This window comes from Sapajus apella, unplaced genomic scaffold (assembly GCF_009761245.1).
Source record: "Sapajus apella isolate SASKATOON/1434 unplaced genomic scaffold, GSC_monkey_1.0 scaffold109, whole genome shotgun sequence".
Lineage (NCBI taxonomy): Eukaryota > Metazoa > Chordata > Mammalia > Primates > Cebidae > Sapajus > Sapajus apella.
In genome coordinates this window covers 6,232,664-6,245,671 of record NW_022437049.1, presented here as the reverse complement: position 1 = coordinate 6,245,671, position 13,008 = coordinate 6,232,664, and the positions used below count along the sequence as shown (strand labels likewise).

At 36.0% G+C, this 13,008-nt stretch overlaps 1 protein-coding gene across 4 annotated transcripts in view; it reads right to left on the bottom strand.

Annotated features, from left to right (window-relative positions):
- DCC (DCC netrin 1 receptor) overlaps positions 1 to 13,008 on the bottom strand; it is a 1,203,097-nt gene that overhangs the window by 143,946 nt on the left and 1,046,143 nt on the right. For all 4 annotated transcript variants that reach the window (XM_032259518.1, XM_032259520.1, XM_032259521.1 and 1 more), the window contains exon 16: positions 4,696 to 4,791. In XM_032259518.1, the coding sequence (XP_032115409.1) occupies positions 4,696 to 4,791 (96 nt within the window). The remainder of the gene's footprint in view (positions 1 to 4,695; positions 4,792 to 13,008) is intronic.

Genomic DNA, 13,008 nt, shown 5'->3' with positions numbered 1-13,008 from the left:
ATTTAGTAGTTTACTAGTCTGTGGTCTTTGGAGCAAAATATAAAACTGAAAACAAAAACAGAAAAAAAGAAGAGAAAGTGAGAGCGAGAGAGAGAAAGTGGGAGAGTGAGAGAGAGAAAGAGAGCTGTGTTTAAAATGTAATAACAGAGCCCAGGCTTTTTATCTTCTTCGATGTCTCTTTTTTAAGGGCTCCTTTAAACTCAAATGGATTTATAAAATGATGAAGGGGGAAGAGAAGACATTGAAGTCTCCACAAGGATCACAATCATTCATCAGGTTTGCATAGCAGTGGAAGACATTTTTGCTAAATTAAAGTCGGTGCTACCTTGCTTTACTTGTTTCTATTTTTAGCTGGCTTTACAAGAAGAATGGGATACACTTGGGTAAAGTTTTCTAATTTACATACTCCTTTTTTTAATCTATCCATTTTAGTGGCTTACCCTCTTTGTTTTCTTAATCCAGTTTCATTGGTAAACACATATTAACTGCATGGTTTTTCACAGGTGCTATACATAAGGTTTTGAAATAGGGTGATTCTACTTCAAGAAATGCTAATAGTCAATCCTACTATTTCTGATTTTAAAGGAGTATATTATTCATGACTATTGTTATTGAGTTTCTTGGAAAGCTCCAAAATGCTTCTCTCAAATTTCAAACAAGGGTGTTTGTTGTATTTATTGATGGACTTACACAGTCCAGAAATTTCTATCCTTGGCCAAGTGTTTTTTCCCCATTTTATGGATTAAACTTTTTTTCAGATGTGGCTTGTCATTCTACTTGACACTTCCTCCAGAGCTATGCTAATGCAAAGGCCAGTAGTTATACGAACTATTTAAGTTTAAATAAATTAAAATTAAATAATGAAAAATTCACTTCTTGTATAGCACTAGGCAAATTCAAGTGTTAAATTGCTACAAAAGCCTAGTGTCTGATGCAGATATAGAGCATTTCCAGCAAAGCAGAGCATTCTCGTGCACAGCATGCACAGCTATTAATGCATATTGCATATATTAATTGTCTTTTTCTCTCAGGTCAGAAACTATTAATATTTGAATAATTGAATTTAACACATTCTTTTGTTGTTACACAACTTTTTTTTTTTCTCTTCCTACTCCTGGGTGCTTTATATGCTGCTGACTGAGTGGTTTCATTCAAAAAAATTGAAAAAAATAGTTTAGTAAAAGACAAAAGATAGCCTCAAAGCTTTTGCAAAGAAATTCATTTGATTCCTAATAGGTGTTTCCTTAAGTGCCCATAAATGTTCAGTCATTATACTAACGTTCAAAACGACTTTTAGCTTGGTGTGGTGACTCATGCCTATAAACTCAACACTTTGGAAGGCTGAGGCAGAAGAATCACTTGAGACCAGGAGTTCACTACCAGCCTGGGCAACATAACAAGACCCCATCTCTAAAAAAAATTAATAGTAATTGCCAGCTATGTTGGTGCACACCTGTAGTCCCAGCTACCCAGGAGGCTTAGATGGGAGGATTGCTTGAGTCCGTGAGGTCAAGTCTGCAGTGAGCCATGACTGCACCACTGCATTCCAGCTTTGGCAACAGAATGAGACCCTATCTCCAATAATATATATATATGTATATATATATATGTAATATATGTTTATATATATATATATATGTAATATATGTAAATATATATATTATATAATGTAAATGTAAATATATATAATGTAAATATATGTGTAAATATATATATGATATAATATATATATGTAAATAAATAAAAATAAACTTTAATGCCGTTTGACATGGGATTGTACTTCATTTAAACATTGAAAAAACAGCTGAAAATAAGCCAATTCAACAGTGTGTTTTGTTCGTCTTCTGATTTTTGTCCTCTTTTCTTCCCCAGGCTTAAGATAGCTTGTCCTTACAATAAGAAATAAAGGGCTTTACAGCAAAACTAGACTCTTAATGCATTTGGCCAGGTGAGACTTTCGGCAGCCCTAATAGTGATATTCCCAGTATGGGAAGAGGCTCCAGAGCTCACCAATATCTGTGAGCATATGTGTGTAGAAAACTCCATAACCTGATGCTTATTCTAGTTTGATGTTTTATTGCCTGTGATATATTTTGTAGTTACTTTATATAGGCCCTTGTTCAAGACTGCTCATGGGACTCCTTTGCAGAAGCTTAGAGACAGAGGATGTCTCCTACATGGCACTGACATGTTTGTTAATGGTTTCCTTAACCTTTGATTTCATTTATTTGTCCTTTGTTTTCCATGACATGTGGAAGCACAATAAAATAATTCAGCCACTTTCAGAAAAAGTGTTTTCTTTCCTTTGAAAAGGGCTAGATTCAAGCACTTTTCTCAAACCTTTAATTGGCTTTTCTCCAATAATAAAATTCCTCACACAAATTCCAACTTTTAGTATTATTTCTATTCTCAGTCCCATTAGGATCTGAGTCATCAGAAAACAAAAATTGCCTGGTTACTGGTGTGTTAGACACCACTTTGGGAATGCCATATGCTAGAATTAATGCAACGTGTACTAAGAAGAATGGTTCTTTCTGAACAACTTACTTTCGGTATCTTTGAATTCTTTCACCTTTATCAGTTTCTGATTGAAAAGTGATTTTTATTTGCCACCTCACTGGTCATTCCTCGTGGGCATTAGATTTGGTAAGAGAATAAGAGCTTGAAAAGACTGACCGTAGTATCATTTGGCATGGCGTGATCACAAGTGCCAAGTCACCATGGCAATGAACAACTCCTGGGATCTTATAACATAAGGAGGACAGAGATGATCACTAAAGGAAAATTATGGGACACAATGGTGCAGCCAAAGTGGCCTGTTTGTTTGCTCTCAAAGAATCGTGTTGCTGGCAGAGCCAGAGAATAAGGTCTTTATTCTCTTCATGAAAATCCCAGACACCCATCATGGTAATGTCTCGGTTAAAATCCTAAACCTCAATTTTTCTCATCTCTCTATATTTGGAGATAACACGTTTGATAGTAAATATTCTCTGGGTTAATTATTTGCCCTTTAAGGGGAGTCATGAACCCCTTTGATTATACAATGAATGAGATATACTGTCTCCACAGATAAATATATTGACAGCTGCCCAAAATTTTGCATCCTACTTTAGACAGATCTTAGACCTGGAAGCAATGGTCAAAGATTCAAAGAGACTAGAATAACAACTTTGCCTTAAAATATACCATTGAAATCAATACAGAGACAGTATATTCTGGAGACCATCACATAACCATTATGAATATAGAACAACAGTATTCTTAAGATAATCTACAAATGAAGCCTGTACATTTGACAAACAAACTGTGCAAAGTTTACATAAATCTGGGCAATGGTAGAAGCCACAGGATTCCGCTATTTATTTTACTACTATTTCTTCCTACTCGTCTAAATTTCAAACTTCAGTAACATCTCATGTTCTCTGGTGCTTGCTGTCTCAGATCCTTTCTTCTCGTTAAGGGGACAATATCTGACAAGTTAAATGAGGTCTGAAGGGTATGAGGGGGGCAGGTTCAATGTATTAATTAGATAGGGAACTCGGGTTTTACCTAGAGATTTCAGACAAAAGTCTGTGGCAGCGATTTGGGGGAGTAGTCAAGCGATTCTCCAGTGGCTCTGAATAGCCTTACAAACATGAGTTGCTTACTGTATTTTGGTAAGCCTAGCCATGCTAACAAATAGCCTCTTTAAATGGTTTGGATCTCACCATCTTACCCATTTCTTTCTCAGTTTCTTAAACTCTTTTACTCATTTTTTTTTGTTTGTTTTTGTTTTTGTTTTTGTTTTTGTTTTTGAGACGGAGTTTCACTCTTGTTACCCAGGCTGGAGTGCAATGGCACGATCTCGGCTCACCGCAACCTCCGCTTCCTGGGTTCAGGCAATTCTCCTGCCTCAGCCTCCTGAGTAGCTGGGATTACAGGCACGCGCCACCATGCCAAGCTAATTTTTTGTAGTTTTAGTAGAGATGGGGTTTCACCATGTTGACCAGGATGGTCTCGATATCTTGACCTCGTGATCCACCCGCCTCGGCCTCCCAAAGTGCTGGGATTACAGGCGTGAGCCACCGCGCCCGGCCTAACTCTTTTAATCTTATGTGCTGCCTTTATAATCCAACTAACAGAAAAATTCCTAAGGGTGACAAGACCTTGAATCAGCTACTCCCTTTAATGTCCTGAGGCCCTGGGCACTGCTGAGGTGACCTGGAGGCCCAGAGCTCAGGAAGATAACACCCACATCACTCAGCCTAGTGCAAACCACCCCAGAAGGCTAGCTTTTCCTTGTCATCTTAGTTTGAAGGACCCTGTGTGGAGAAGCAAGTGTCTATTTAGGCATTTGGCAACCTTTGTGCAGGGACAAAGATAGCATTGATTTGAGACAAGCTGCTCAGGAGATGGAAGAATGGTATCAGGGCACCAAAACTATGAAGCTATTGGGGAGGAACAGAATGAGAGATCTGTATTCTTTAAGTCCAAGTGCTAATTTATAAACTGAATTCCTCCTACTTAATTTTGACAACCAAAGAAATAAAACATGCATGCATATGTGTGTGCATTTTTATATCTATACATATCAGACTCAGAAGATAATTGCATACATTCATTTTTGTTTTCTTCTTTGTATTGTATTTTAGTTTTTCTTTTCTCACCACAAATCACATGCTACTTTGTCAGAGGAAGATTAACAATTTAACTTACCTGTTATAGACCTGGTGGTGGCACTTTCATAAAGAGGAACTCCTTCTCCTGCATTGTTAAAAGCTTTTAGGGAGATTACATAATGGGAACTTGACTCTGGAGAAAAACAGAAACAATACAAACATGTTGATTTATTTAATGTACCAAAACACTGAGGGAAAACATTTTCCTCAAAACAAATTTAATATAGTCTACTCGGTAAATTGTGTAAGAATGAGTGAGTTGAATTCTGAAAGGATAGTGGCAGTAGGTGGTAGCAATAGGGTTTTTTGATCTTCCTCAATCTCCATATGAAAACACACTGAACTACTACTAGGTAGAAAACCGAAAGCATTCAGCTACTTGCTGCAAAACTCTGTGATGATGTGTGTCCTCCAACCCTAAAATACAAGAGGGTCTGAATACACAACCAAAAAGTCTCATGATCTGTTTGTTATCAGCATCTGTGTAAGAAAAATCAAAGGGAAATATCAAACCTAAAAAGAGAGTAATTCTAAAATAGATATCAGCTAATGCTGGAAAGCACAGCAGCTCAGTTTCAGAACAACAAATTTAAACACTCAAAACTGACCTCCAAAGTCTCCTCTCTAGGACAGGACCCAAACTGGGGACAACCTCCTGGGAACTGATGTAAGATATAAGCAAGATTGAAAAATATTGATGAAGGTTAAAGTCCAGATAAAATTAGGGGAGAAGAAGAACCATGAAAACTCAGAAAGCAAGCTGCCATAGTGTTTAGTCTGTATCCAGACTTGGCAAACTTTTGTAGGCCCAGATAGTAAATATTTTAGCTTTGAATGTCACATTGTTTCTGTCACATTTTTATCTGTTTATTTATTTACAACTCTGAAAAATGTAAGAGCCACCCATAGTTCAGGCATCCATACAAGATCAGGACCCGGGCCAGATTCTACCTGTAACCTGTAGTTTGCTGAAACATGTCTAATGAAAAGAAGAGGACAGGGAGCTCTGTGTACTCAAAAGAGCTCTCTGAATTTCTGGAAAAACAAACAAACAAACAGAAAAACAAGTTACATCAGTGTAAACAACAAAAATATATTGAGGGAAACCTCTTTATAAAATTACCATAAGAAAAAATAAAATAGGAAAATATCATTCCTATAGAAAATTACAAAAATGGATAAAAAGTAGAAATAATTACCCCAAAATATTCATCAAAACTGCAACTTATGATTTCAAAACTAACTAAACTACATTAAGAAAATGATACCAGATATGAAAGAGCAACATAAATCAGAAAACTCAGAAATGATGTGTCATAACTCAAGAAATACATATATGTAAATTAAAAAATTTTAGATAAGTAGAGTAACTAGATGAATAAATGCAACAAGTATGAAATGAAAACATAAAAGAAATTAAGAAGACTAAATGAGGGTTCAGGAAAAACTGATAAATACTGAAGATCTAACATACAGATAATAAGAATCCTTGATGAAGAAAATCCAAAGGAAAATAAAAACAGAATACTGAAAAAATTACTGATTTAAAATAATTTTTTAGTAATCTGGACAAAAATAATATATGACATATTAGAAAAAATTAGATCATCAGACTTCAGACTTCATATAACATTTTGTGGCAGAAGAAATTAGAGTAACTTTAGATACTCAACATAAGAAAATGTAATTCAAGGTTTTATAGTCAAAAAGTGTTAACTTTAAACATAAAGGGTAGAGTCAAACTGTTATCAACTTGCAAACACTCAGGAATATTGTTCCCTGATCCCCCGAACTACTAGAAAATTAGCTGTAGGCAAACAAAATGACCAGAGGAACACTGATAATAGCTAACTGATGAACAAAAATTTAATAAACTAAGTTAAAAGGAAGGTTTTTGTAATGGCTCCATGTTTTGATATTATAGATACAGTACTATCTTAAGACAAAATTAAAGACTAGTGGCAGTATATGCAAAGATAAATGTTTCAATTATTATTGATGTTGACACTTTTATTATTATCTTGAGACTAATGTAATATGAAATAAAGCAAATGAGTAAACATGATATTCTATCTTCCCCTATGTCTCTGAGAACCTCTTGGTGTAGATGAAAAGACTTAGAGATGTAATACAGAAAAGGTTAAATAAAGTCTGTGTTCCTACAGTTGAACTGGAAAAATAAGTTTGAACTCAAATTTTATTTTTTCTCTGTTCTAGCTCTTTCTGCTAAAAAAAAAAAAAAGCCTGGAAACATGGACTCAATAGTAATAAGCATCCCTAATACACAGACTATAGTTTGGTAAAAAAAATAATTCCTAATACAAAGAAACAGCTTCTTGCAGAACTAGCTGATTCTTGAAGTAGAAAACATGCCAATTCAACCTGAAATATCTTGACATATTAGATAGAATGGAAGCAACTAGTAAAGTCATGTCAAACAGATTCAGGAGTCAATTTGAAGAGACTCTCTCATACCAGAGATAAGGATAATCTGCACATAGAAAAACACAGTGTTACGACGTATGAAGAATGCATAATTTGAAAAAGGTATTTTAAAGAATAATAACAGTTGGTCATTTCTGAGGTTGTGAACTCAGAACATAATTCTAGCTAACAAATAAAAACAAAATGATAGAATTAAAATATTGCTGCTTTACAGCCCCCATTGATGAAGGGATCTCAGTATTAATAATTGCTAAGATAAAATAGAGACAAGACAGTCTGTGCGTCCTGATGAAAGAACCTACTACCCTCCAGAGTTTCACCAGTGGGATCAAACCTACTTAGTCTCAACTAGCCTCTGGACCTAAATGACAGTTTGCAGAAAATAGAGCAAATAAACATGTTGAACTCCAAATTATAATACTTCATTAAGCTACACATTTGTTGCACGTGGTTTTCTGTATCTGGGTTTTGTATCAAAATACAAAAGCTTTAAAAATGAGTGAGTTTATCTCTGAGAGGGAGCTATAAAAATTAATCTGATTTTCTTCATAAAATTTGTATGTGACCTAAGTATTAATGTTAAAGATATTGACAGTCTAAATCACATGGATTCAAGAGCTGTAATACAGCAAGAATAATAAAATAATATTATATCTAATATAGTCAAAAGGCTTCTATTCAGTGAATTGCTTTCCCTCCAAAAGGGAATATTTCTTTTAGAAAAATTTACGTTTCAAGCTCTTTTCCTAATAAGCAAGTAATCAATTGACAAGTGTTAAATGCTCTTTGAGATCCAAGTACTTGTAGAAGATGAATCTCTGTCAGGTTTCTAACATAATTCTGGGCAGAGAAAACAATGAAAGACTATGTAAAATTAAACAATAAAGCATGAGATATAGCTTATGACTGCTATACATTTAGAGGTCTGAAAACTTAGAGAGGAATTGGGTCATCAAAGAAGCCTTTTGGAAGATACGAACTTTGAATTGGGGCTTGTGAAGGGTAGGACTTGGAAGTAAAATAAAAGGAAGAAAACGTTTCAGCAAAAAAGTGGTGAAAATACACTTGAGCAGACCAAAAAAAATACACTTTTTTTTTAATGGGAAAAATATTATTTCAAGTTATTGCAGTAGAGACTAAGTCTGATTTCCAATATGTGAACCATCTATGCACGAAAAACGTAAACATTTTTATTAGGCTTGAGACATTTAAAATTGCCTTTTTGCAGTTCAAATTCCACTTGGTTCAAATGAATACATTTCTGTATTTGCCTGTATCTAAGTATTTATCAAGAGAGTGAAAAAGAGGTCAGAAATTCCAAACTCAAATGCTTAGGAGAGGGGTAGGGGTGGGTGTGTGTGTGTGTGTGTGTGTTGTTTTTAATCAATCAGAGAAAAAGAGAGAGAGAGAGAAAGAACAAAAAAACACATAGATTTGGCTACCGTGTATGAGAGCTAATAGGGCAGAGAGGATCTTAGAAAGTATATGACTGATCTCAAGTGGAACCACTATTCTGGTCCAATATAATATATTAGCACAAGGAAGGTAGTCCCAGTGTTGTCAGATTATCTGGAAATCCATATATTTATGAGAAATTATCAAATTTTTTGGTGTTGGCAGATCATTGAAATAAATAAAATAAACCTTTGCTGTCAAAACTATCTCTCTAAACTGAATCCAAGCCTAGAGAGTGGTTACTAGTCTATAACCTTGGATAGATTCCTACATACCCAGCTACATGCAAATATACATATAACCTTGGAAAAATAGATACTCATGTCTGGTCTTCCATAGTCAAGGTGTCAACCATTACAGTAACAACAACAAACGAGAAGCTTCATATGATGTGGTAAAGTATGGAAGCAGGGGGTTGAATATAAAATAATGAAACAGGTTTTTAGGCTAGGAGATTTGGAGTGATTATTTTATATTCACACATCCAAATAGAATTAGGATTCAAAGTTAAGAATGTTCTACTTGATAGGAAGCTTTTGACTTCCTAATCAGGGTTAGCAGCTGAAGTTTATGGATAGCCAGCATATCCATGAGACACTAAATTAATGTCTTCCTTTTTCTGTTCCCACCACCAAGGTGCTTAGTTTATAGCTCCATAGAAAATGCCCTCTGTAAAAGTTTCTGTAACATTACTGGATTATTATTTTTCAGTCTTTCAGGGTGTGAATTATTTCTTATTAGAAAAATTAAAAATAGCTTACCTGGTTCTCATTGTATTGGTTTGAATTTTTACCGTAATATGAATGACAATAACATGTCATCTAGCTGTTACATGGATCATCCTGAGTAGCAATCATCATTTCTTCATCCCCAACCCCCATAAATGTGAGGTAATTGTCGTTCCAATACAGGCTCTTGCTAATACTGATACCTATCAAATCTCTAGTCATCTGAGTAACGACAGCTTCTTTCACTTGATCCTTAGCCATGCTAAACAGAGCTGGGAGTTTTATAATTTACTACCTGTTGAATTAATGAATTATACTAATCATTGTATCTCACCAATCCCTACTATGCTGTGTACACCTTGGAGAAGATCAACTCTACACGTAAACAAAAAGTGGTAAGAGCTTCGCCGCGTGAAAAGTAAACACACTTGCAATGTAGTTGTAACTGATATAAGAATATCACATAGAGCGAGGAGTCCTGAAGGCGTTCTGGCTCAATGTTTTCCTTTGTCAGTTAGTAACTTGAGGCTCAGTTAGAAAAGTTAACTGGCTTTTCTAACGTAATGCAGAACTACCTAGGTAATAAAGGCTTGGGAAGACTCCAGAACCCCTTTGACTGACTTTTCCAGGAGCTTTCTTTCAAGCTTCTCGCACTTTATCTGCTCATAAACATCTTTTCGGGAGTCTGGCCTCTGTATTGTTCTTTTGCCAAACTGCATTTTGGACCTACTGAGGAAACAATAGGATTTTTATCTGGCCCTGATAAAGTTTGTTCTAATACTTGATCTTCCAGAACAACAATAATAAAATAATTATTCATTTCTTAGTTAGCTAGTGGGATATAGTGCTTTGATATCTTTTACACTATGTTGGAGGTATTTTGTTTGAATGTGTATGGAGGGGGAAAGAAGCTTTAAGTGTGAATTGGGAGCAAGGAAGAATGAGGGTTTTCTGCCAGTAGGAAAAAAAGGTGTAATTTGCGACTGTACCACTAGAGAGCAATGTGGAACTATTTTCCTGCACATGCTCAGAGCTCTTCAACTTTAAAACCAATAAATCACAAAAGAATTGCCTAGAATTGCTCCCTCTACAGAAGCAACAAATGAGTTAAACACATTTAATATTATCATGATGACTCCAAATGAATTAATCATTAATTATGGCCAGACCCCATTGTGCAAGAATACACTTCATGACAATCATGACAGTAAATGTATTTTTTTGTACTTGCTAAAATGTTGCAAATACATAGGCTTAAAAATTTATCAGTTGCCTCTGCATAATAAAGCTCAGCAGTATTTTCTTCTTTGAATTTAAAGTGATTTAATCATACTGAAATAATTTGGATTTTGGTGGATGTCCATGGGAATTCTTCTAAATCAAGAATATTCTAGGTTTTTCCACAGATTTGAAATCATCTATCAGATTTGCATTATTGTTTGGCCAACCTTTCTTGTAGAACACTTTAGTTCAGAATAAAGGAGACTGAAGAAATACTTAATAACTCGTTGAGCATCCAAAATAGATGGCTCTTGGCCAGTATATTCATTGTGCTCAGGAGAGGGGAGAATAAATGCACATTTATTGATTACAGAGATTGAAAACGACAAGAAATGGGTAATCAGGAAAAACCTGGATTCTCCTTCCTCCGAGACTTGGTAGGTGAGAGACCCATTATTCTAAGAGCTTTTTTTAAGGTGTCCCTGAAGGTAAGAGATGAATGTCTTTTTCTGGGGCTGAGGGAATGAATCAAGAAACCTGCAGACAGCTCTTCAGGGTTAGACCAAGATGCTGTACTTGGCAACAAAAGCTAGGAAGAACATCATTATTTTTAATTAATATTTTGTGTGAATTAAATGCCAGCGGCATGTGCCAGGTTGACATCCCAGAGTCCTTTATTCATTACAGATTATATACTTCACTCGGTGGCCTCATCCATGCCAAGTTCTTGTCGGGGCCCACTCTGCATGTCCCTGCATCTTTTGCCCTATCTGTTAGCATTGCCAACAAGTCAATTAGAGAAAATTAGAGTGGTAGCTGTTTTCCTAATGCAGATACCTGTTCGTTGCAATGAATCAGGGCTTCCACATTCACAGAATATAGGCCGTGGGCTTGCTGTCAGATGGTAAGTGTTACTGGACACCTTTGACCCCACTGGACCCAAACCGTTTAATTAAATATAATGGGGTGGAGAGAAAATATGGATGATTGCACTGATCTCTTAAAAGGATGAGCAACAGGCCGGGCGCGGTGGCTCAAGCCTGTAATCCCAGCACTTTGGGAGGCCGAGGCGGGTGGATCACGAGGTCAAGAGATCGAGACCATCCTGGTCAACATGGTGAAACCCCGTCTCTACTAAAATTACAAAAAATTAGCTGGGCATGGTGGCGTGTGCCTGTAATCCCAGCTACTCAGGAGGCTGAGGCAGGAGAATTGCCTGAACCCAGGAGGCGGAGGTTGCGGTGAGCCGAGATCGCGCCATTGCACTCCAGCCTGGGTAACAAGAGTGAAACTCGGTCTCAAAAAAAAAAAAAAAAAAAAAAAAAAAAGGATGAGCAACATATATTTGATAAAGATGCAATTTGTTTAATACATTCAATTCTACTTCATTACATATACTCCTTTATAAATGTAATTAATAGCTAATCTAGCTGGTACCCTTATCAAGATTTTACTTTTCTAGAAATACGGTCCAAAGAATGGTCAGTTTATAACATGATTTTCTCACTTATCAGTGTTGCAGATACCAGCCACTCACCTACTCAGTGTGAGAAAGTATTTGGCTCCAAGGAAGAAAAATCAGGGTACATTTTCATTATTATACTAAAGTGTACTATCAGGAAGAAAATTAGGTAAAAACATACTTAGCAACGTTTCAGCACTAGGCAGATAGAAAGTGCTTAATAAAAATTTATCAAATTGCTAATTGTATGAGTTACAGAAAGGCTCAATTATTTACTGTAAGTTGAAAAGCAGGTCCCTAATCAATTTGATCATAGAACTCAGATTTCCTATCCTAAACTGCACATACTGATACCAGTAGGTGTATAAAAAATGAATCCGAAGATATTGTACAATATTTTCCTATCTCATTTGCATATTCGCATTCAATCTTCTTCATCCTTCCATTTGTTCATTCAAATGGACACTCATCAATTGCCTTTGAACATCTTCTGTAAGACATATTATACATTTTATAAACTCTCTAGAGTACCTAAAGATTGATAAACGAAAACAAAAACTTTATTTTCCCTAACGAATCTTTTAATGAAAAAACTGTGTTGGAGGTTTAAAAGAAAATCTGGGTCAGGCATGGTGGCTCATACCTGTAATCCCAGCATTTTGGGAGGCTGAGATGGGTGGATAACCTTAGGCTAGGAGTTTGAGACCAGCCTGACCAACACGCAAACCTGTGTTTAATAAAAATGGAAGAATTAGGTAGGTGTGGAGGAGCATGCTTGTAATCCCAGCTACTGGGAAGGCTGAGGCACAAGAATCACTTGAACTCAGGAGACAGAGCGTGCAGTGAGCTGAGATCATGGCATTGCACTCTAGCCTGCGCTACAGAGCCAGACTCTGTCAGAAGAAAGAAGAAAAGAATGAAGAAAGAAGAAAGAAGAAGAGAGGAGGAGGAGGAGAAGAGAGAAAGAAAGAAAGAAAGAAAAAGAAAGAAAGAAAGAAAGAAAGAAAGAAAGAAAGAAAGAAAGAGAGAGAGAGAAAGA